The sequence below is a fragment of the Taudactylus pleione genome, unplaced genomic scaffold, assembly GCF_031769625.1.
Source record: "Taudactylus pleione unplaced genomic scaffold, aTauple2 ptg000386l, whole genome shotgun sequence".
Classification (NCBI taxonomy): domain Eukaryota; kingdom Metazoa; phylum Chordata; class Amphibia; order Anura; family Myobatrachidae; genus Taudactylus; species Taudactylus pleione.
The window spans coordinates 11868734-11894689 of record NW_028284787.1 but is presented as its reverse complement, the minus strand read 5'-3'; the positions used below and the strand labels follow the sequence as shown (position 1 = coordinate 11894689).

Here is a 25956-nt window from a genome sequence, read left to right as displayed (position 1 = left end):
ATTCAATAACTATTCCACTGATCAACAAAATTATTATTATATGGTTTAATCACATGATGATCCATCATAAGTTAAACAGTGGCACAATTAAGTAGTTGTATAATGCTCTGCCATGTGCATTTTAGTCCCAATTGTTCTCTTTTAACCTACAGCACCTGATATTCCCAAGTGGTCTCCCATCCAAGTACTAGCCAGGCCTATTACTATATAGCTTCATAGATCAGACAAGATTGGGAAAGTCAAATAATGTATGGCTGTAGATATAATAATGGGAGTGGTAATCACACCTGCACATGGTTAGAGCAAAAAATGTAGGACTATCATGGTTGTATAGTCCATTTTATTAGTAAAATACAATGTTTCAAAAAAGTTATGCATGAGCATACTTCATTTGTTACACATAGAGGTAATATGTTTTACTTATGCTTCATCATATGTATATATTTATTCCATGTGTAACCAAATATAGAGGAATACATGCAGAGAAATGTCTCAAACATTTCTCAAGAGTGATGTAGAGATGATATATATCACACATCTGTGTGTTTCATCCTTGTTTTGTAATCATCATATCCTCACTTAATGCTAGAATATACAAATATATCACAGATTCTCAGTGCCCATAATAACTTATTCAATTCAAAGATGTCTAAAGTACATTGTGTGAAAATCGCTCAGTATTGAAACCAATATTAATCTTTGTGTATAAGATATTATTTGCCATGGTTGATGAATCATACATAGAAGGCACAATAAGCATTGCCTTGCTGAAGTGCCATAAGGAATCCATTCATAAATTATAGCTTCATATATTCATGTGAGTTGCTGCATTGCAGGTCATAAAAAACTCAAAGCTTTAAGCACTTCAGATCGTAGCATTAGTTATATACAGCCACAAGGTACCTGCTGTGTGTGCGGTTAGGTTATATCTATATATCCATATGGGTTGCTATGTTGTATGTCATGAATCTACAGATCATAGTATGAGTTAAATACAACCACAAGGTGCCTGCGGCTAAGTTACTGAGTAGACACAGAGGTCCATCATTTGGATTTGCATGGCAATACGATACCAGTGTTCTAGTGTCCTGGAGTCCGGTCCGTGCACTGACTGTTTCTCTGGGAAGAATGTGGTAGTTGAAAGGATGCGCGTTTCGCCCAGCTGAGGGCTTGTTCACCTCATCCATGCCGTATGTCAAGAAGTCACTACTTTAAGTATTTATGCCAATAATTGGCTCCGCAATTCTTAGGTTCTATTGGATGGTGGAGGGCTGTTATGGGAACGTGACATGCCTCTAAGAACAGATAGTGGTCACATATGTTGACCAATCACTATGAGAATAGGGTGCATTGCATGCTGGTAAATATAGTCCATAGGCCATGACACACCTCTGGAATAGACTGTAGTCACATACATTGACCAATCACTATGAGGATATGGTGCATTGCATGCTGGTAAATGTAGTGTAACATAGTGCCAGAGTTAGTACACCTGTGAATGCCGCAGAGCTGTCTGGTAAGTGTAGTTTAAGTGGCAACAGGCCCATTATGTCTATAAAGTGGATTTGAGGACTATTCTTAAAAAGTTTTTTGAAAACGTAACATATATATCTAAGTCAAATAATTAGATTTAACATAATATAATATCAATAGTCACAGACAGAGCAGGAAGACTTGTTAGAACAAATCAAACACTATTTTGTGTGATGCCTTTAAAGAATATAGAAGAATATTAAATAGTGTGTATGTGTCTAATTTAATCCAAATACATAAAACACTATTATACAGTGGTGTTAATAATTGTAGTATTGTAATAATCATGGACTAATAATTATTCTAATTTGTTTGTGTTGCGTATTGTGTAAGCGAAGTATTATAAATATCATTGTAATAGTAATGATTTGTCGCAGACAACATACTAACATATGTAAAAATATAAAAATTAATTTTTAAAATAATAACTTGAATTGTATTTATAAAAGGAATATTCATGACGTATACATTAAAAGGTCATATCTCAAAAAATTAAAGTGATGGGTGTGTTGGAGTATCAAGGTGATACATGTGAGTGGCAGCATACATATAAATGAGAGTATGTTAATTAATATTGTGTAGGATACAGTATGTAAATACATTATAATAAAATATACTATGTTGATAGGTGATATGTGCAGAGACTGTAGATTAGTGATGTACTAATAGGATGATTCATGATTGTGTTAATTATTGAGATTAATAAGATTAATAAAGATACAATTTGCAGTATGATAGGATGAACCGAACATGGTAACATTATCGTGCTCCATGCTGAAAATTGATCTAAATCCACAATAATAAAATTCAATTATCTAAAAGAGATCCATCAGTGCCTGCCTATGTATGTAATATAGTATAATTAAGAATTATTATCCTTCTAACCACATATCACAAATGAACATTTAAAAGGTGTAATGTTAAGCTTTTAAGAAAGAAATTAGGTTCTATAGAACTTAATATCTTATAGGAAGACACTGTATTTAATTCATTCTTGGATTGAGGGCACCTAATTTAAATGTCAACATACTCTCCCCAGGGCCGACTAAAGGGGTGTTCGACCAGTGCGGTCGCACAGGGGCGCCACCCATAGCGGGCGCACCCCTTTCCAAAATCCCGATTTTGTACTGTCCTGCTGCTCCACCCATGGGCCGAAGTGGCCCGTGGGTGGTCAAATCGGAAGGTTGGGGACCCCCACCACTGCAGCTTTGTCGTGGTGCCGGACCCCTGGAGTGTGAATGGATGCTGCACGCGCATCCATTCAGTGATGGGAGAGGGCTGGAGAAAGCCCAGCCAGTGACGGAGGGCTGGGATTTACCCCCAGCTTGACATTATTTGGAGAACACCTCCAAATAATGTCACTTAGGGGGCGTGGCCTATGGAATTGAGACCACGCCCCCACACGATTGCAGGAAGCTACATACCGGGCCTGCACAGGGTGCTCATACCCCTGGAGCTGGCCCTGACTCACCCATTTAATTAATTATTGCATGATGTCTCCTCGAATTCCCAAATTTACCTTCTCCAGACCAAACACTTTAAGCTCTCTTTAATCACCATTGTGGTTTGTGTGGAAATGGCATGCAACCGAAGTCAGTTTTTTAAACTTAGCTAGATCAGAGGAAGCATTTATAATGGTCCCAACATGTTCTAAAATACATAGTTTAAGATTTCTTAAAGTCATTCCTACGTACGTCATATTGCAGTTGCACGTTAAACATTATATAACACCCATAGTATTACAATTGATAAAGTCCTTTATCTGGTTCTCATTTCCTTATTTGTCAATGACGGTGTTACATTTGGTCATGTATTGACATGCCTTACAAGTTCCGCATGCAAAGGACCCATGCATTTTACTCTCTTTCTTGGGGAACTTAATATAGTGATTTTGAACAAACTTATCTCAAAGAGTTCTTGACCAACGTCATCTCATGGCTACTTTCTTGTCCAATATCTGGGATAGATCATTGTCTAAATGGAGAACTGGCCAGTGTTTTTGAATTATACTCTTTATACCTCTCCATTCCCTACAAAAGCTCCCAATAAATCGTGTCTCTCCTGTATTTTTCTTATTTCTTTTATCAGTCCATCTATGGTTTTCTTCTCTAAAGATCAATTTTTGTCTTTGGATGTCGGAGATGCTGGCTTGGGCTTGTTTAATACAGCTTTTGCTATAACCCATTTCCATTAGCCTGTCAGTAAGTTCAAGGCTCTTGAACTTATACACTTGTGCCTCCGAGCAATTGCGTTTCAACCGCAAGAATTCACCTTTGGGTAGGTTTTCAACTGTAGGCGGGAAATGTGCACTAGTTCTGATGTAGTAGACTGTTAGTCGCTGTCTCCTTGCAATAAAGTTCCATATGGATAGTTCCCTCATCTGTCTTATAGATTTTTAAGTCCAGAAATGAGACATATATCTGACTGTGGCAAATAATAACTGATTAATAAGATCTTATACACAAAGAATAATATTGGTTTCAGTACTGAGTGATTTTCACACATTTAGACATATTTGAATTGAATAAGTTATTATGGGCAATGAGAATCTGTGATATACTGTATTTATATATTTGTATATTCGAGCATTAAGTGAGGATACGATGATTACAAAATAAGGATGAAACACACAGATGTGTCATTCTTGAGAAATTTTTGAGACATTTCTCTGCATGTATTCCTCTCTGTTTGATTACACATGGAATAAATACATACATATGATGAAGTATAAGTAAAACATATTACCTCTATGTTTAACAAATGAATCTGTATGATTTACCGCTGGACCCATGCCTGGCGGTTCAAATCCTGACAGCAGCAGCCCGACAAGGATGAAAATCCCGATCGTCCCCAGGTAAGTATTCACTAATCTATGCTATCCCCTAACTCTCCCTTAGGGAGTGCCTAACCCTAACCTCACCCCTAAGTGCCTAAACCTAATGCCCCCTCTAAGTGCCTAAACCTAACCCCCCCTTCCCCACCATCTAAACCTAAATCCCCCGGGGGGGTCTAACCCTAAACTCCCCCCCAGGGGTGCCTAACCCTAACCCCCTTCCCCTAGCCTAAACCTAACCTCCTGTGGGGATACCTAACCCTAAATCCCCCCCCAGGAACCCAAAAACTAATCCTCCCCCCCGTGGCTATCCATGCTCGGGCCCTGGCATCCCTTAGATTGGGAAGCCGGGTGCCGGTCTCTCAACATTAGTAAAATGACACACGTCTAGATTTAGACGCCTGTCATTTAACCCTTGCCAGGATTAAGCAGTCGGGAAGCCGGCTGTTGGGATTAGGTCCGCCGGCTTCCCGACTGCATTCCACAAATGAAGTATGCTCATGCATAACTTTTTTTTAAACATTGTATTTTACTAATAAAATGGACTATTCAACCATGATAATCCTACATTTTGTGCTCCAACCATGTGCAGGTGTGATTACCACTTCCCTTAGTATATCTACAGCCATACACTACTTGACTTGCCCAATCTCATCTGATCTATGAAGCTATATAGTAATAGGCCTGGCTAGTACTTGGATGGGAGACCACTTGGGAATACCAGGTGCTGTAGGTTAAAAGAGAACAATTGGGACTAAGATGCACATGGCAGAGCATTATACAACTACTTAATTGTGCCACTGTTTAACTTATGATGGATCATCATGTGATTAAACCATATAGTAATAATAACTTTGGTGATCAGTGGAATAGTTATTGAGTAAATATTTTGCCAGATAACTTATATCTGATTGGTGATAGCATGTTCACAAACCTATTATTTATGATATAAGTTTGTTTAAATACAGGTGATTAATTGACAACACCTGCTAATATTTATGTTGTGTATGGGTACCCACAATTTTACTGACAAATAATAAAGGTTATATTTTAACTACATATTAATTCTTAAAGAGTGCCCCAGAAACAAGCCCTTCTTTTCCTTCTTTTTGTTTATGTCAGTTAAGTCACCTGTGCTCAAGCATGGATATCCTTAAAAAATGGACTTTAATGGTGGAGTTTGGGAAACTCTGCTTTAAAAACTCATTATATATAAAGCTAGCTCTACATCTCATTTTTTCATCCTTCCGAGTCAGCACACCCCTTCATGTTGGCAGATGGCATTAGTTTTTTCTGAGTAACAATAATAAGTGCTCTTTTATTACATTTAGATGTTTTACAAGTAAATTAAGCCTTGAAGTGAATGTAAACAATTCCTACAAGTGTCCCAACTTCTGTTGATTTCTTAATTACAAACCCTCTGTCTTTAAAATCTCAGTGTTGGAACAGATTTTTTTTACGCCCTCTGAAGCTTTATTTGGACAATATTGCACTGCAGGAAGTAGCATATTGCTATCATAATTGTTAGAAAAGGGCAAATAGCATAGGAAAGCAGATAGTCCATTATAGACCCAAAGCAGGTACACAATCAGAATACTAGTTTCTGAGAGTGAACACCTTGCATAATAGATGTCTCACAGGAAAACAACCCCAAGCACAGCTTAACACTCGGTTGAAGTAAGCAAGTCTCAGTTTCAAATGTGAAGTCTTTGAACTGCAGGTGTGATGCATCAAGTGGCAGTAAGAAACTCATGACTAAGATAGCAAAGTAAGAAAAAAGAGGCTAGACTGGGCCATAAAGCACTGCCGGTGGACTAATGAAGACTGGAGAAAGATCTTATGGTTCGCTAAATCAAATTTGAAATCTTTGGTTCATCATACAGGGTTTTTATATATAGGTGAAATGATGGTTCCTCAGTAATACCAACTGTCAAACATGGAGGAAGAACCCTGATAGTCTGGAGCACTTTTGTTGGATTGTCAGTTGGCAACTAGAACCAAAAGGGCTGCCATAGTGTTTTGCAGCACCATGCAATACTCTGGTCTATGCCTAGTAGGTCAAAGGTTAAGCCTAATAATGACCCAAAATATACCTTTAGGCTATGCCAGAACTACCCTAGAGGAAAATAACAAGATGTTAGGCTGGAAATCATGGAATGGCCAGCAAAGTGTCCAGACTTAAACCCCATAGAGCTGGTTTGGGATGAATTGGACAGAAGAGTAAAAGCAAAGCAACCTACAAGTGCACCACATTTGTTGGAACTTCTGCAAACTTCCCAAACAATATTTAATTTCCATTTTAGAAATAATGCCACGGTGGCAAAACATCTGCACATTCTGTAACTCACATGCTATTACATTTGGCTCTCTTTGGGCATTTAGCTGAAATTTCACTCATCTAAATATATCAATATGCCTGACATAAATTAGATGCTGCTAACATCACCAATGTATTGTTATCTGATATTTAATGCCTAGACTCATTTTGTACCCATTATTACGTTAATAGATCATTTTGCCATAATTACGCTAAAGTGTTAGAAAATGCAGGTGTGACCTCTAAATTTGACACTTGACTTGTCTTATTTCTAGCAATATTTAATACCATTTTGCTAGTTGCAAGAGCATTTAGCTTCACTAGCATGCTAGCTTGGACCATAATTAACACTCAAATTATTCGTAAATATCTTTCTGGATAAAAATATACATTTTTGCATTAGCCACTTGATCTGATTACAGTAAATGTGTTTTATAACTAACCACATAAGTAAAGTAGCTTGGATATATATTGTGAAATCTTTACCACACATTTTAAGTTTTAACAAAACATGAATTTAGTAATACTTACTGTATGTATCCAGAAGATATGTAGGAGTTATAATATGTACAGTACTTACCTCACATTGCAGATCATCATGTAATGTGTCTGCATCTGGTTTACTTGGCACTTAACCTGAGGGTAGATATTCAATTACTTTCATAGTATAACTAAATAATTAACATCAGCTCTTATATTGCAACAGATGGTGAACAGATGGGTAGCTTTGCACCCCCAACCTTCTCACTTGACTCATACACCATTTGTTACAGATTCATTGGCATTGCAGTTTTCATTGCTAGTAATATTTTTTATTTTGATGTCCTATTACAGTATATGGTTATAACATTTTTAATGATAATGTCCTAAATACTGTAGCTATTCAGGTAGTATATTTTAGTCATATGCTAACATTGTTTACTATGTATATTAATTTATATGTGATTTATAAATTGTATAATAATGAAAGAAGTATCAAATTTAAGACAAGGTCTTAGGTTTTGTCTATACTTTTCATGTTATCATTGGTACCATAAGCCCAGGGACTTTACAGATTACAGTATATAGATGGAAAATGGTTATTTGAGAAGAATGGCATGATTGAGTACCCGTTACATGTTGTGTCAATTACACATTCATGCTTAGTACCACCAACAACCATTTAAATACAATGAGGCAGAAGCTTAAGATATACAGTAAAATAGAAAAACAGGCTGCACTTAGCTGTTTTTATATCCATTTTCAATATGCATATGGTCTTTGGAAGACATAGGGCTAAATTTACTAAGCATCGGTCTTGGTGCCATATGGAAACCACCAGAAACCTTGGTTTCAATGTCAAATTGACAGCATTTACTAAAGGTCATTTTTGGTGTCTAAACTGTAACCCCTGTCGATCTCCAGCTGTTTCTAAATGACAATCTGCCATGACATTTTCTATTTCATGGCGGCTTCTATTGGAACCACTGTTTTAAAAGAATTTCAGTTGAGATTCAATTCCTGAGGCTTTTCAGTTGGTGTGTGAAAACCCATAGGCAAGCGCAAGGAGGGTTTCCAGTTGCCTGGAAATCCCCTTCCCCAGCCCACACCATGACCACAATGGAAATAGTATATTATATAACTTTACTAGTGCTGCATGCTCTCCTCAGTATCACAAATGAAATAATTAGCACCACCTGTGGATCTTTTAATATGCGTCAGCCAGTAATTTATACACCGGTGCACCAACTAGTAGATCTAAAAAATATGCACTGTTAGGGGTGCACATAGATCGTTTAATAGATTTTGCATCCTGGTGGCTTGAATGAAGCAATAGAGCTTAATTCGGTCATCCAATAAAGGGATCACAATATTAGATTTTTTGGCTACACATAGGAGTCAACTGTGCATACATACGTATATACGTGTATACGCACATATATAGATAGATTTGTATGAGTCTTTCGATTTAGGTGTTTATGCATACTTAGGTTCTGTATAGATCTTGGAGGAGAGTGTCCTTTTGGGGGGTAGGAGGTAATTATTAAGTAAATCCCCACTTGAAACCCCATTGATTTACATGCTAGTGTGATTGTCACATACATTATTTTTCTATTTGAATGTAAATGTATTATACTTGAATTAAGAGGAAGACTTTAGATTATAAATATATTCGATACAGATGTATATCTTTGCCTAAATAAACGTGGTTATGTATTTTCTAAAATTGTTTATATACAGGATCAATGACAATGATTCTGAACCAATGGGAGTCCTTGGAATATACCTTCCCAATTATATGACTCAAGAAGGCATATAACACAGTATTAATTTGCCTCATTGGCTATATCGGAGCATGTGACGATCTGTCACATGATCATAAGACCGGAAAACAGACCAGTTGATTCACTCTAAATGATCAGATAGTTCCGGGTCACGTGACCATATAGGTCACGTGGACAGGACTTTTGACGGCGGAGATAATGTGTAAACTTTGAAGGTTTATATGACAATATTGCTCTATCTGATTAAATTATATATTGGGAAGAAGTAGGATTTTTGTATACATTTCAGTGGATGGTTTAGATGTTTCATATAATTGAACACGTGTGAGAAATTTGCTAGTTAGCAACCAGTTATATATAGGCGAACAGGCACCATTTGAACATATGCTCCTGTGGAAGCTGGACATTACTATACCCAGCAAAACGCGTTGAGAAGCAGATGCCCTCTCAGGTAATATACCTTCATAATCTTCATTGCGGACTTTAGAATTTTCCCCCGCGCTATAGGCAGACTTTGGCGATACCCGGTGGATTCACATCAGCTCATTGTTTATGCAAATTATGCTGCTAAGGGACTGCATGGTACCTATGATCCCTGGAGCAGGTGGAATTACATCAGCCCAATTTGTGCAAACTATGTTACTAAGGGACTGTAGGACACCTTGGATTCCTGGACCCAGTAATTAATCCTGCTGCTAATAGGGTAATATATGGACATAAAATGAGAGTATCTAGATCTGAAGTTTTATGAGGTTTCAGCTGAACCTAGATTAAGATAACTGGTCCAATAGAGAACTTTTTAACTATTTAATGTTTGATAATAGACACATGTGTACAGTTTATTGGTGATCTTTTGTATGTACAGTACTATAATAAATGTTTACGTTTGTTTGAACCTAAACCATCCACTTTTATTTTGTTGCATTTAAGTTTCTAGCGCTGGTAATACTTATATATTTGTATATTTCCTTATTGTAGGGGTTGACACCCCCTATACCAGCTGCTCTCAGACAGCGCTTTAGCTTTTTACTAGATCTTTTACTGTTAGGGGTGCACTGCTATAGACCATCTATAGGTTTGATTATTAATATTGTATAATAATACACTATCCAGTGCATAAGGAAACCAAAAAGTAAATATATGTCCAGGGCAGTGCTAGGTTCTTCTGCATCCCCGAACTTGCTCCAGTGCTGGGGAATGGTGCCCAGATCTGAAATAAAAACATTCAGATCCAGACAGGATGTCTCTACTGCCACATCTAATGCCTTACTGTGATCGCTGGTCCTGTATATGCTGGAATTATGACACACAATAACTTTGTATGATGCATATTAAAGTATGCCCTCTTCATGGACTGGCCACACTTGCTCTAAATGAAGCTATTGGAAACCAACCAATAGAAATCCTGTGTTTGCCCCTGAAACCCCTGTCAACTGACATTAGCATACTATTCATATATAGGCTATCCACTTCCTCTTTCATTTTGAGGTTTGTGTGGAGATTCAGAGGAGGGACAGGTAGTTATTGTTTATACAGAGTAGAGATTTCATAGTTGTGTGTGCCGAGTTGTTTTTTTTGTTGTTGATTTTTTTTAACTATAAATTTTGTAATGTAAATAATAGCTAACTTGATTTTGCATTTAAAAAAAAAAAAAAAAAGATTTTTGCAAGTTTTTTGCAGCGGTTTAACGGTGGGTTTCAAAACCTCTGGTTGATAAATCCAGGGCTTCTATTCTATTCTCTCTCTATGGTCTTAAACAGTGTTTTACAAACTCGGTACTTAAGGCACCCTAAAGGGGCCTATCCATTACCCGACTTGGTGAACAATCCAATCAAAACCAGGAGGTTTTGGTTGCATTGTTCACAAAGTCGGGTAATGGATAACCGGCAAGGATCAGCGATGCGCATGCATGCTGGGTCCTTACCGACCCCGACTATCTACTGAACATGCCTTTCAACCTGACGACGCTCATCAGGTTCGGCATGTTCAGAGATAGGAGGTTGGGCTCCTTCACTGAATGACGTTCAGTGAACGTGTTCAGTGCGGTGCCCGCACCTCGGCAAACTGAATGTCTGAATGCTAGACATTCAGACTTTCAGGTCGCGTAATGGATAGGCACCTTTACTGTCCAGGTTTTAAGGATATTCACACTTAAGCACATGTGACTTAATTAGTCCAGATGTGTCCACATACATGTAGCCTACTTGTGCATTAAATAGCACTTCTATTCGGGTCATGCCGTGGCATGACTCAGTAGAGCCAAGCTTATTTTCTTTTTCCCTTAAAATGTGTCTTATTCCCACAGCGATGAAACGTGCAAGCAGCTTATGTTGATTAAAATGATATGCAGCATGCCTATATTCTGTCTGCAACTGCGGCTGTATCTGCATGAGAATTGCTATGTTACAGTGTCACAGCCGCTGACACTGTAACGTAGCATTTCACATGAATATACAACCCCAGTTACACACAGAATATAGGCATGATGTATATCATTTTGTTTGTGCATCCTATTTGCATCCTTTTGCAAACAAGATGCATTTTAAAGAAAAAGTTCATGTGGAAGATTTGTAACACTGAGGTCTTATTTAGAGTGCTGAAGCAATAGAGTCTCCAAGTAGCTTCCTATATTTGATTTCAATGTTTTGTGTTTTAAAATTGTGGGTTTATTTTTTTCTAGTTGTAAAATTTTAATATAGAATCAAAACATTTATTTATTTAAATCATTAATATATATTATTTAGTTTGGGTCCAGAAAGCCTTTTGAGGATGTTTTATTATTAGATCACTGGAGCAGATATAAGTTGGCTACAGTTAAAATGGCGTAAATTGAGGATGAGAGAGAGTGAAACCTAGCAATTGAGATGTTGACTCTTTGATTTAATTACATTTTGCAGAAGAACCTCCCAGTTCTCAGAGGTGCAAAGTTCTGATTATGCTTCACCATTCTATACTATATTTGTAAATTCTCATTTTCACTCAGTATATAATCTATTAGGGGAATTAAATTCTACAAGATGTGCTGCTGGATATCACCACTATGATGCACACATTACCATCTTAAACATTAGTGAATATAACATACAAGGACATGCTGGAGATTTTTGCATAAAATAGTCAAATAATAATTCTAGCTAGTTGGGAGGAAAGGGTGTAAGTGGCTACTGCAAGGCAGAAGCGTTATCAGTCTCCAATAATGCAGCATTCATTGACCACTGACATGTCTGTGCAGCTAGAGGTGGTGTAGTACAGTTTAAATGAAGATACACAGAGGGAGGTTTAGGTTGAACTAGTCATTGTAAAAATATTAAGACACCACTGTTCACCAATGATCACTGAACCTCCATTTTTTTCTGGCTTTGGAGGAACCTTTCATTTAAGTTTGGCTTATCTGCCAACTGGAGATAACTGTGTTTTTCTTTGGCATCATGTTTGCCACAGAAAACAGAACCAATACCCTTGTTTCCCATGCAGTTACCAAGGAAGCAGCGAAGATTACCAAAGAAAGAGCAGAGATGGCCACAGCAATGACAGTATGACATTTTAACTCTCTTAATCCAGCTATTCAAAACAACCACCTCACTGTAATTTCACATTGCTTTCCACGCACTAAGGTGAGTTTCCTGCTGCCTGGAATTCCCTCTCCCTAAACACACAAAGAGGCAGGACAAAACTCCATCCACACAGGCTGCCAGAAACTATCCTCAACATCCATCTGCTGTCACAAAGAGAAGCAATTTGGATGCTTTTCTCTACACTAAAGGTGCCTGCACACTAGGTGATATTTTACATGATTCGCCAGATTTCGACGTATCGGAATGACAAATCATGTCAAATATGTCCAAATCGTGAGAGTCCACTCACGATCACGATGCTGATGTGTGTACCCGCTGGTCGTATGTCACATCTTCAGATTTTGCCTGCTGCAGGTAAGATCTGCTAATCTCGGACACGATGCACTGGAAATAGTTAAGGATGCACGATAGATCGTTGGTCAGATTGGACACTTTTTACACCAAATCGTGACCAGGACTGCTGGGGTGCTGCCGGGGAGATTCCAGTGACCGTAAGAACTTGTAATATTTTTTTTCCAATTATTTTTTCTTAATACTTTTCAAATTTTTTCTATTTTATTATAATTTTTCAAAGCGATTCTTTCCTATATATCATTTTTATTTTTATTATTTTGATTTGATTGACTACCAAGAACCATCAATTCTATTTACTAATAGTGCATTATTTTCATCCATTTCACATGTGGTCATAATTTGAGTACAGTGACACGTGAATTGGAATTGGTTTTGTGAAACACACTATATGTTTATTTATTCTTCATATTTATAGCAGATATCAATATTACCAAAGGGCTATCATTATACAGCCTTCTGCTTAGCGCAGTGTATAATTTAAGATTTTTTGCTACCATACACAACAGCTCGCAGATTGCATAACCATCTAGGTTTAGTGCACAGATACTCCTTACTTTTTTCCAATTTGCTTTGCTTTACTGATGAAGTATCAGCTGCAAGAATCACTAGATGGGATTACTTGACCTTAGAACACACAGACAAGATAGGGCCAATAATATATTCACTGAATTCACAGATGATATCCCACCTCACAATAATAGAAACACATTCTGTGACACATTTTTAAAATTAGAAAAATTAATCACTAAAGAAACAAAAACATGGTGGGATCCACATACCTTGAAATGGTACGCAGACAATAAATTAGTACCCAAAGGCCTACGCATCAAAAAAGCACCAACCCATAATCAAGATAATAAAGTTTTCATGAACAAATGGAACGACATTCTTACTGAATGTTCACAGAAACTCAGTTCATTACTTATAGAGACCCATACAAGAACTTCATAACCTAGATATTGAAATTACAGCTATAGATCATATTCTAGAACCATACAAAAATGATGAAGAATTTATCACACTATCTAATTTGACAGCAGGTAGAGTATTCAAAAGAGAAGAGAAGCTGATTGAGATTAAGAAAAATAAAATACTGAGAGACAAATTTAATATTAAGACATCATCATCTAGGACAAACAAGCGTTTACACCCAGAAAATTGTACTAAAGATACGAGACATCACACCAAGACAAAATATCATAACAAGTGCATAACACTGATATATAAAAAGTTCAATTTAACCTATCAGCAATATATTTCTAAACTGCACAATTGGAAGAAACCTCAAATTGCACAGCAGGTTTTGAACTTAGAACATTCTTTTAAATTTTCCACATACAACTCAGAATCTGAAACATCATTTTCTATACATGAAATAGAGGATGATGTACAATATGAACAACTAGCCAGACTATCAATAGACAGAGGCTGGACTAACGGTGAAAAAGAAAAAGAGATAATAGATTTATCTCTATCTTTACCCACAAACATAAGCACAACAATCCACAAATCAACAGTTCAACCATGTGTTTCCCAACAAGAAGTTTTTTTAGGGGAACTATTGAGACTCCAAACAGAAATATCCACAAAAACATACAATACACCCAAGAAAATGGGAAAAAGAAAACTAGAGGTACTAGAAGAGGATGCAGGGGAGGAGAAAAAAGCAAAAATAGTACAAATAAACACTCCGATCCCATTAGGTCAAGGCATATTCAACCTTAGTGACATTCCCCTATCAAATGACCGTCTGAAAATATTGGATAAAGGTTTAAAATTTGCCCTGACAAATAATATGAACAAGTTCCAAACATATTTAGACCTACAGAAATTCAAGAGGAAATTGACACTCAAAAAATAGTTTGAGATCAGGAATGACACTTCCATGAACAATAATGCAATGACAAATTTGAAACCCCATTCTACATTTTATCCAAGCCACATAACAGGCCCCCATATAGAAACATTCACAAAAATGGCAGAAAAAGATATTGAATGTCTCAAATACAACAATCGGATACATAATTTGACCAAAAAAGAAACGACTACCTTACACAAGTTACAAGACAATCATTCAATTATCATCAAGCCAGCTGATAAGGGTGGGGGGATTGTAGTCCTAAACAGATCCGACTACATAACAGAAGCCCACAGACTATTGGCTGATTCTACTACTTACAGTTAAATGAAGAATGACCCTATGACACAATTCAAAAAGGAACTAATTAACCATTTACAAAAAGGAGTCTGTGAAGGGGTATTAACTAATCAGGAATATAAATTCATAGACAATTTACATCCCATCATTCCAGTCTTTTATTATCTGCCAAAATTGCATAAGAACCCATTAAATCCTCCAGGCAGACCCATAATATCGGGCATAGGATCTCTCACTTCAAACTTGTCAGAATTTTTAGACACTCTATTACAACCATATGTCACCAAACAAACTGCCTATTTAAGAGACACCACATACATTCTTAATATTTTACAGGAGATCAAGTGGGATGACCAATTATGACTAGTAACCACAGATATTACATCCTTATATTCAATAATCATTCATGAACAAGGGATCAATAGTATCAAATATCATTTAGAGAAAGACAGTTCAATTACAGAAGTAGAACGTCAATTTATTCTTGACAGCATTAATTTCATTCTCAAACATAACTATGTCTGGTTTGATAATCAATTTTACATACAAACTACAGGCACGGCTATGGGTACGAGATTTGCCCCAAGCTATGCCAACCTATTTATGGGTTGGTGGGAGGACCACCATGTGTGGTGTGACCACAAGCTTGGGGCAAATCTTGTACTCTGGAAAAGATATATTGATGACGTGTTCTTTATTTGGCGAGGAGAAGGAAAAAACCTTAACGGACTTTATCACCACTCTGAATGACAATTCCAATAATCTAAAATTCACTGCCAATTATAGTAAAAAACAAGTTGAATTTCTGGATTTAAATATATTCATAGAGGACAATACAATACATACCAATACATTCAAAAAGACAGTAAATGTAAACAGTTATACCCTGTCTACCAGCTGGCATCTTCCAACCTGGTTACAGACTATTCCAAAAGGACAGTTCCTTAGGGTAAGGAGAAATTGCTCAAAATTAGAAGACTTCAAAACACAAGGACGAGATCTAAGTACAGCATTTATAGAGAAAAATATGACAAAACTGTAATAGAACAAGCACAAAAAGAGGTGGAGGACAGAAACAGAGATGACCTTTCGAGGTATTAAGAAAAAGATAAGGATACAGTCAAACAAGAACTTTTATTCATTACACAATATTCTAAACAAGCAAAAGAATTAAAACACATTCTAAAGAGAAGATGGCCTATCCTTTTAGGTGACAAATCTTTAGTAGGACACATACCATCGAGACCTGTAGTAGTCTACAGAAAAGCACCATATTTAAGACAAAAGATAGTTCATAACCACATTCCACCTAGAACATTGAAACAAACTACCATTGGGGACATTGCACCAAGAAAGGGGTTTTTTTTATTGTGGTACCTGTCCAGGCTGTACTAACGCAAAAACAAGGAGCACCAAACCAATTACCACATTCAAATCCAATAACACTGGAAACAAAATATGAAATAAAACACAGAATGACCTGCAATAACAAATGGTTTATCTATATGTTGGAGTGTGATTGCCAGAAACAATACATAGGTAGAACTGTAAGATCATTAAAAATGCATGTGAGTGAACACATTAGGAACATCAGGAAAGGGGTAGAAGAACATAACCTTTCGCACCATTTCAAGGTCCATCACAATAGCGACCCGAAATCCCTCAGATTTCTGGGGATAGAAGAAGTGACACCGAATTGGAGGGGGGGATTTCAACCACAAAATTAATGTAGCAGAACTAAAATGGATGTATCAATTAAAAACCTTTGCTCCTCGGGGACATAATGTAGATAACGAAGTAAAAGCCATCATTTCTAAGAAATAATCATTTTCACAGATGTAACTAATAGAGTGATGCAATCAAGTTAGTCTCTCATAATAACACATCATGTTCTCAAATAAATAATATAGTTACATTATAAATACTAATAAGAGGAATATGTTTGATTTATTTATTTTTTAACTCAATTTGTTATACCCGAGGTTACCTTAATTGGTATAAACTTTTAATTTTAATCCCACTTTTATATTTAGTTTTAGTTATGTTTACCAAATTCCACACTTTATGATATACATGTGTGTCCCAAGAGATACATATGTTTACATACCATTTTCCCCCCACACAAATGATTGGATAATATTCATCTACATGTGTCAGGCACCTATAAAAGATCAAGCGTGTGTTTGAATGACAGTTTCTGGTTCCTATGACGACATAGGAAGAACCAATCAGATCAATCCAATTTACTGAACACCTGTCAACACAAGAAATCTCCCTATATATCCAGGCCAGATCAGAGCTATGTTACATCATTCCTTGAAGAAGGCTTCACAGAAACTGAAACGCGTTGGAGGTCACCTTACGTTTTATTTGCATCTAGAAGGAATTGGCTACTATATCCACACGGAACTCTATTCTATGCAGCCGCGATCACATGACCAGACCCGGAAGTCGAAGTCTGAAGCAGCCTTCGAGGAGAACACCAGCTGGCAAGGAGAAGGAACGGTGAAGCTGACGGATCCAAGGAGGTGAGTGCATCTCACACTGGAGGGGATTGCGGCGTCTGGTGCAAACCACAACCGCATACCCCCACCATAGGCCTTGACCCCCACTGCCAGGCGGGAGAAGACGTCCCTCCGGTCAGTCGGGCGTTCGGCCGCTATCCGCCAGTGGTGATAGGCACTGGCCTGAGAGCCCAGGCTTCTGTCAGCTTCTCTACCGCACTCCTACTCCAGGAAGAACAACCATCACCATTACTATCGACCCATAACAACACCACATGAGTATGATTAGCGGGACGCCGCCATCATTCATTTAAGACTGGTATATATAGTAGCTAATTCCAGTGACTGTTAAAACTTGTAATATTTTTTTCCAATTATTTTTTCTTAATATTTTTCAAATTTTTTCTATTTTATTATAATTTTTTAAAGCGATTCTTTCATATATATCATTTTTTTTGTATTATTTTGATTTGATTGACTACCAAGAACCATCAATTCTATTTACTAATAAATGTGCATTATTTTCATCCATTTCACATGTGGTCATAATTTGAGTACAGTGACACGTGAATTGGAATTGGTTTTGTGAAACACACTATATGTTTATTTATTCTTCATATGCATAGCAGATATCAATATTACCAAAGGGCTATCATTATACAGCCTTCTGCTGAGCGCAGTGTATAACTTAAGATTTTTTGTGCATTGCTGCCAGGCAGAGTTCAAGGGAAATCGGATGCGATATCGCATCGTGAGCACATCGCCTAGTTTGTAGGCACCTTTAGAGGAATTCCCTGGTGATACCTCCCCCTCTACTGGGCTTTATTGGAGTTCTCTATTATCTCTGGGGCAGCCCGACAGGCGCAGCAGTGAATTAATCTTTGAAATGGCGATTGTATTTAATCACCAAGGATATCATGCAGTGCATTTTTATTAATCTTTGAAATGGCAAATGTATTTAATCACCAAGGATATCATGCAGTGCATATTTTTTAAAACTGAGATCTTGAGATCTACCTCACACAGGTACTATTAACCTATCCTAGTAAGGTTTATATAAATAGCAACAGATGAGACGACTATCTTAAAAGTTCAAATTGGGGTATGATGTTATCACATTATAGGTCATTTCCTTACTGAGGTATAGCTACTGGAATATATAACTATTGTAAGTGACCATTATAAGACAGTCTCTATTTGATTTATTATATTTTCTCTTATTTTATTTCTCTTTTTTATTTCTACTTTCTAATTTTATTTTATTGATATCATTTTATTTTCATTCTGTTTATTTTGTTAACCCTGAGTCTATTGATACCCTTTAATACAGTTGTTTTATTAGTTTTTTCTTTGGGAGTACAATTTAGATTCCCTCTCTCTCCCCTTTCCCAAAAAAAAGAAATTCAGGTATTCAATATTCTGTAAAATGGATGTATTTTATTGAATTATTTGTTTCTTATGATACAATATATACGTTCTTTGTAACACTTTTTACATGTGTAACTCTATTTTCTGAATACAATAAAAAGATGTTTAATAAAAACAGCAACAAAAATCATACTACTGTATGTATAGAAGTCATATGTTGCTTTCTGTTATGGTGTTGGCATATGTGTGTGTGATCAAGAATTTGGAAACTCCCCTTTAAAAAAGCCTTCATTTGACCATGGCCGCCTTAACAAATGTTTAGTTGTATTATATTTGTGAGAATATGATTATGTGGAAGGTAGGACACAGGGATAATCTATTATGAAGCCATTTCTGTCTTCTTAACAGAAAACTGCAAGATCGTGTAACACCAACATTCTATGTTATCAGTGCTTTATCCAAGATAGAAATCTGAAAGCATGTCAATTACATATAGTAAAATAATAAATACATCACTTATTACAGTTATATTTGCAGATTAATAATACATAGTTTTATAGTATACATATTTATTAATTGTTATTTAATTTTATGTTTTGCAGCACAGACTGTTTAACATACATAAATGAAATTTCATGTCCTGAATAACTTCTGTTTTTAAACTATTATTTTTGTACAAATTATTTAGCATTTTATCTTTAATAGCCTTGTTATGATTGCTCCAGCAATGCTACCTAGCTTAGTACAAGACTACGAGGGTGAGGTTATTGGCAGGAAGTCTGTAAATGGCAAACACTTTGAACAATGTCATTTCTAATGTTTGTTCTATTTTTTTATTGCAGCATTTTATTTGCAGACATAGTTGGTTTCACAAGCTTGGCATCCCAGTGCACAGCGCAAGAGCTGGTTAAGCTGTTAAATGAACTGTTTGGAAAGTTTGATGAACTGGCAACAGTAAGGTTCAGTTTTCTATTTTATTTGTAATGCTTTGGACAAATGTCATAATTATATTTTGTGTGTGTGTCCATGTTTATGTATTAGGTAGATAGATAGATAGATAGATAGATAGATAGATAGATAAATATATATAATAATAATAATAATAATAATAATTATTATTATTATTATTATTATTATTATTATTATTATTATTTAACTTTTTATTATTATTATTATTATTATTATTATTATTATTATTATTATTATTATTATTTCTGTAATTACCCCCACAAAACAATTAAAAGGTTGTAAAGTTTTTTGGGTACAGCAATTATTGCACATGGTGGGAAAAGTAAAAACATGCCTTTATAGTTTGATTACTACACTAGAATAACATTCGTTTCTATGTTTGTGCTAAAATATTGCTTACATTAGTTTAAATGAAGCATGAAAGTGACTGTATTCACTATCTCATTTTTACACGCATCACTTTTGTGTGTATAAATGTCTTTATTACAGATGTGTCTTCCACCTTTGCCGCTTTGACGGCAAATGTATACATTGTGGCATAGTTCACACCATGCAATCCTATGGATTGTGGGTGTGAACGCAGCACACATACCCAGTCATGGGCGAGCATCTCGCACCATACGTGATGCGATTTAATGCATCAGTGGTAAACATACAAGAGGACACATCTGTACATTAGTAGAAGTCAACAATTGTCAACTATGAAGCAATATTTATTATAAATGCTAGATATCATCTTTGTAATGATGTCAGTATACCTTCCTGAAAATATCTTAAAGATGTGCATTTTTAAATGAGTTAAAAAAATATTACTAAAGCAATGGTGAAAAAAATGGAGCTAACATCTTGTGAATATTGTGTTCTCTACTTGGGGTATATTTACTACAGTTCGATTTTAATTGATTTTGAAATTGAGGAAAATCAATAAAAATGTATGAAAATCGATCAACATCAATGTTGTGTTTCTGGGACTTAATCACATATTTACTAATAATTACAAAAAACAAATAAAAAAAATTCTGTTAGTAAATATGTGATTTAACCCCAGAATCACAAATCGATTTTGATTGATTTTCATTGATTTTTATGTATTTGAAATCAATTAAAATCGACCCTTATTAAATATACCCCCTAGAGCATTGGTTCCCAAATTGTGTGCCTAGGCACCCTGGGGTGCCTCGGGACACCTGCAGGGGTGCCTCAGGTTGGTGGTCTAGCACAAAATCAAATTAGCGCAAACCTGTCCACCATCACATAACTGAACCTAAAGGTGACAGGTAAGCACAATTTACTACATTTTTTTTCTGAATTTCTCAATAACAAAATTTGGCTTAGGGGTGCCGTGAAAACAATGCTGATACTCTAGGGTGTCGTGATTCAAAAAAGTTTGTGAACCACTGCCCTAGAGTGTACCTAGTACACGCTAGATGATAAAAGTGAACGATATGAATGATAACGATATTGTTCATATCGTCCAGTGTGTATGCAGCAAACAACCAATGATGCGCGCTCCTGCGGGTTGTTAAATGTTTTGCTGTCATGCAGGCCAATCTGACGATATCATCAGAAAGTGCCTGTTCAGGGTTGTGGCAGGATGACGTCACTGAACGATATCGTTCAGTGTGTACACCCAATATCTTTCACCAATATCTTTCACAGTATCACTCATACAGCACATTGTCTAGTGTGTATGAGCCTTTAGGTAGAAAAATGCTCTTTCTTGCTCAATCAGAGTTGGGTGCTAAATGAGGGCAAGGTTACAGTACCAACTTCCACTAACACGTCAAGGCTCAATGACAGCGGACTTGAATTTTGTAGCACAAATATCTTTACATGCTGGGCAATTTATATTTGGTAATATTAAGCTGATTAACATTATACCATATTGAAAAAACTGTGATAACATCTCTATAAGGGGAATTTGTTCATCCATTACCGCAGTTAACATGTTGATCTGATCTGAGCCTTCTGAATGTATACCAAGCAATGATACAGCCTGATAAGAGTTCTGCTGTCTTTTTTTCTGCTATAGTGAATCTCTTTAGAAGTAAAAAGTACATTATACTTAGATTTGAGTGGAGAGGCCCATCCATTACTAGCTATGGTCAGTTTGTTCTCAGTTTATTTGCTTGGTTCTGCCTCTGCCAGTATGAATGTTTTGTTGTTCACTGTGTGTTATTCTGATTATATAGTACTTTTGGTTTATGGAGGTGACTGCTATTCTAATTATTTTTTCCTACCTTATGCAAAGTTCTGTGTTTTAACTGTTAATTTTGTCTCCCTAAACCCTTTTCATTCCCACATTTTGTAGTTGTCTCAAAAATCTTGTAATTCAGACATTGGAGTATAGCTAATGTCATTTTCTTTCATGCTAGCTACAGTAAAACAGTAGGATCACTACTGTTATACTATAATATACTACGCTCTTAGAACCTATATCAATCCACAACTAGCAAAAGGGAGTCTGACTAGGGGATGTAGTCATAATCCTGGCTGTCGGGATGCCGGCATCTCAACGAGAAGTAGTGGGGTTTGGGGGATGGTTAGGGTTAGGCACCAGGGGCGCCGAGAGGGGGGGAAGCAGGTACTATTTACCCGGACCTGTTGGAGGGCCCTGACGTGGGCCTGAGTCATGCAGAACCCCCCTGCCCCCTCCCTTCGCTGCCGCCACTAAGTTCGATCAGGGAGAGAGAGTGGCTGCTGCTGTCATGCTGTGTCCTGGGCTAGGGAGAGAGGCTGCTGCAGCACCAGTCAGTTCTCTCTCTCCCAGCGTTATATGCAGGGGGGAGCGATTGTGCCCTCAGACATTGAGGCCTCCCTGTGCGCAGGGCAAATATTTTTTTTTTGTAAGGAGGGGGTCTGGCCACTCCTCCCCAGGTTGGCCACACCCCCTCCCTGTACTTCGGCCCCGTAAAAGCTGTCTGCAACCCTGTTAGGGACTTGGGGATGGCTTAGGGTTGGGCACTAGGGAGGGAGGGTTAGGTTTAGGCTGTGATGGGAGTTAGGCTTAGGCACTATGGGGGAGTGTTAGGTTTAGGCAACGGGGAGGGAGGGTTAGGGATAGGGGAAGGGAGAGGTTTAGGATACTTACCGACATGTGTTGGTATCCTAACCCTGTCAGGAGGCTGGAGTGATATGCTAACACGTTTATTTTTAATTCACTTTCACATTTTTAAAACTTCTTTGTGATTAATATGTAGTTATCTTAAGAATATATGTTTCTATACAAATGTATATTATGGATTGCTATAGCCTACAAGAAGAAGTGTGACATTGCCAGTTGCAATGGGATGGAATGGAGCATTGTTTTGACAAAGCACAGTGTTGTCACAGTGACAAAATACGGTATACATACAGTAGTTGCCAGATCTATTGTTTGGGGCAATCAGCACAAGGCTGTACTCCCTAGAGGAATGCAAAAGAAAAATAATGTGGCCCAATGCCCCTTCTCTGCTGATAATACTAAGGGGTGGGGAGATGTATCAAACCTTAGAAGTGTATTGGTTGCTACAGTCAAATTCTCCACTTTATCTCTTTCTAACTGTGCTGGATAGATAATAGCTAAAAGTTGATTGGTTGCTACAAGAAACCTCTCAACTTTAACTCTCTTGAAGGTTTGATACAGTACATATCCTACCATCACTCTTCCTGATCTTCAAAGCTGTAGGTGTAGGGTAATATATGGTTATTTGTAAGAAAAAGTATGTTTTCTTCTGCCACACTACAGGTTATAACAAGCTTTGTCATGCCCAATTTTTATGACTGCCAGATCCATAAGAGTCACAAGTTCTAGCATACAAAAAAGCAAACAAAAACAATATACACACACATCACATTTTGAAATACTATGGGCAGGATATATAAAAAATTAAAATTAGATAAAACCTCTAATGACTGCAGTTTTTGGCATTTTAGTGCAATACATATGAATCCAAGTATATGTATTAAAAAGGTTCACAGCAAATATCGGAGATTCTGCAACTGCTGCGGACCCACAGCACAGCAGTCCACATAGCATTGTATAGGGCTGCAAAGTTATCACATGCAAAAAACTCCAGCAAGCATAACTTTACAGAGCTTGTGCCCAATAGACAATTCCCTCAATAGATGTGTTGCCTATAGAATCGTATGGGCTTCTATTTGCAGAAAATCAACGTAGAGGGACCCGAAGGAACCCTCTCCGCTCCCCGTGGCTTGCACATGCACAGCTGCAGGTCATAAACCTGGACAGCTCTATATTAGAAGGGATCTCCCAGCAGTTAAGTATACCTGCATACTAGCAATAAATAATGCAGTCATGCAGCCGAATGGGAGGGGGGAGAGTATTGCAATGTATTTGCAATACTTATATTGAGAGATTCACAGAGACTTTTACCTATTTATTACTTGCATAAATCCTTGAGGAATGTTCTTTCTAAAGTCCTATTACTGGCATAGCATGTGTCACATATATTTTGATGTGTTAGACGTAATAAATGCATGGACGAGAATCTACCTCACTACTTGTTTTACTATCTAATAACAATGTTTTATCAGGTCTCTTTCACTGAACCTGTATGAATTCTAGATGCGCGGCAAGTGTATAGAAACTAATAGATTGCCAGTTGTAAACATCTTGCAGTATATGCTACACTAGAGCAACAGATAAGAACCAAGCCAAGTTAAAGGATAACCACGGGGATCTTAAGGAGCTCCGCTCAAACCAACTTCTGAGTTTAACTGGTCTCAGGCTTTCTCCTCACTTCTTAAGTGATGTTATCTTTATATGTGTTATGATCAACCACACTGGAGACAGGGGCCCTGATTCAGAGTCGGACGCTCTGACAGAGCGCTCGCTCTGAATCAGGGCATCTTTTTTTTTTCATGGAGCGGCCTCCTCGCCGCTCGCATTGCTGTGGGTTGCCACCCACAGCTAATGCGAGCGGCCAGGATGATGGTCGCGATGGTCAAGACCATCACGACCATCGGGCTTGCGACTAAACCCTTTTGGTAGGTTCTCATGACCACAAGCCCCAGAGAGCTTCTGGCTCTAATAGAGCCGGAAGCTCTCCCACTGACATCATGTCAGTGGGGCCGCCCACAAACGGCAGGCATTCGCATGGGAACGCCTCCGTCTGGGAAGCCACCCCCCCGGTACATCCCACCCTGGTAGTAAATACATAGCTATATAGCTTATTCTACCACCCAAGAATATACACCCACACCAAGGGGCTAGTTCTGAGTTGAGAGCAGAGCAAAATAAGGAGTAACTTTGCACCTGGTCAAACCATGTGCACTGCAAGGGGTGTATAGTAGATACATATTTTTTGTAAGTAGGGTATACACTGGCTGCAGGGGTGTTTTAAGAGAGGAGGGGGCCCGTGTGCAGCCTCCATTCGGGCCCCCTCCACTCTGTCAGCGCACTGAGGGCCTGATTCAGAGCCGGACGCTATTTGTGCTCGCTCGTTCAGAAAAAGGGGTTGGATATTTTAATAGAGTGCTCGCTCTTTGCGGTCTGTTGATGCCTCTATGTCTGAGCGAGCGAACGAAATATGCGCTCACTATTTTGTAAAGATGCCACCTGGCCGTTCGCATCATACGTAATCTCCGCTATTTATTAGATTAATCGATTACATCGAAAGTGCTTGTGGTTGGATTTTCCTACCGCAATCATGCGAACAGTTCAGGCTAAGAGACAACCAAGTGACGTGGCCGATGACGCTGCTTTGTTAATTATGCACACCCTTAAAACACCCATTTTGACCGTTTGGCATGCCTGCGTTCGGATCTCCACTCCCCGTTTTCAAGTACCTTCCCCTGTTACCACCCACAAACGCCTTATCCTGACACTCAAATTAGCAGGCACTCGTTATTTTGCGAACACACGATTTCCGACCGCACTGACTGGTTGGCGCATGCGCATTACGACCCATACGCATGCGCAGATGTGCGAACATCGCTCGGAGCGAACGAGCGGCCGCTTACGAGCGGCTCTGAATCAGGCCCTGAGTGCGGTAGATTCTGGCTTCATACCAGAATCTATTGAGCATGTGCGGATCTCTGGGTAAAGGGCACCCGCGCCTTTTTTCCCGGGGACATCTT

General features: G+C 37.7%; 1 protein-coding gene and 1 pseudogene across 2 annotated transcripts in view; both read left to right on the top strand.

Moving 5' to 3' along the window:
• ADCY1 (adenylate cyclase 1) overlaps positions 1–25956 on the top strand; it is a 480535-nt gene that overhangs the window by 211202 nt on the left and 243377 nt on the right. For both annotated transcript variants that reach the window (XM_088445657.1, XM_088445656.1), the window contains exon 4: positions 19749–19860. In XM_088445657.1, coding sequence (XP_088301783.1) covers positions 19749–19860 — 112 coding nt within the window. The remainder of the gene's footprint in view (positions 1–19748; positions 19861–25956) is intronic.
• Positions 4984–5102, top strand: LOC148507740 (5S ribosomal RNA; annotated as a pseudogene).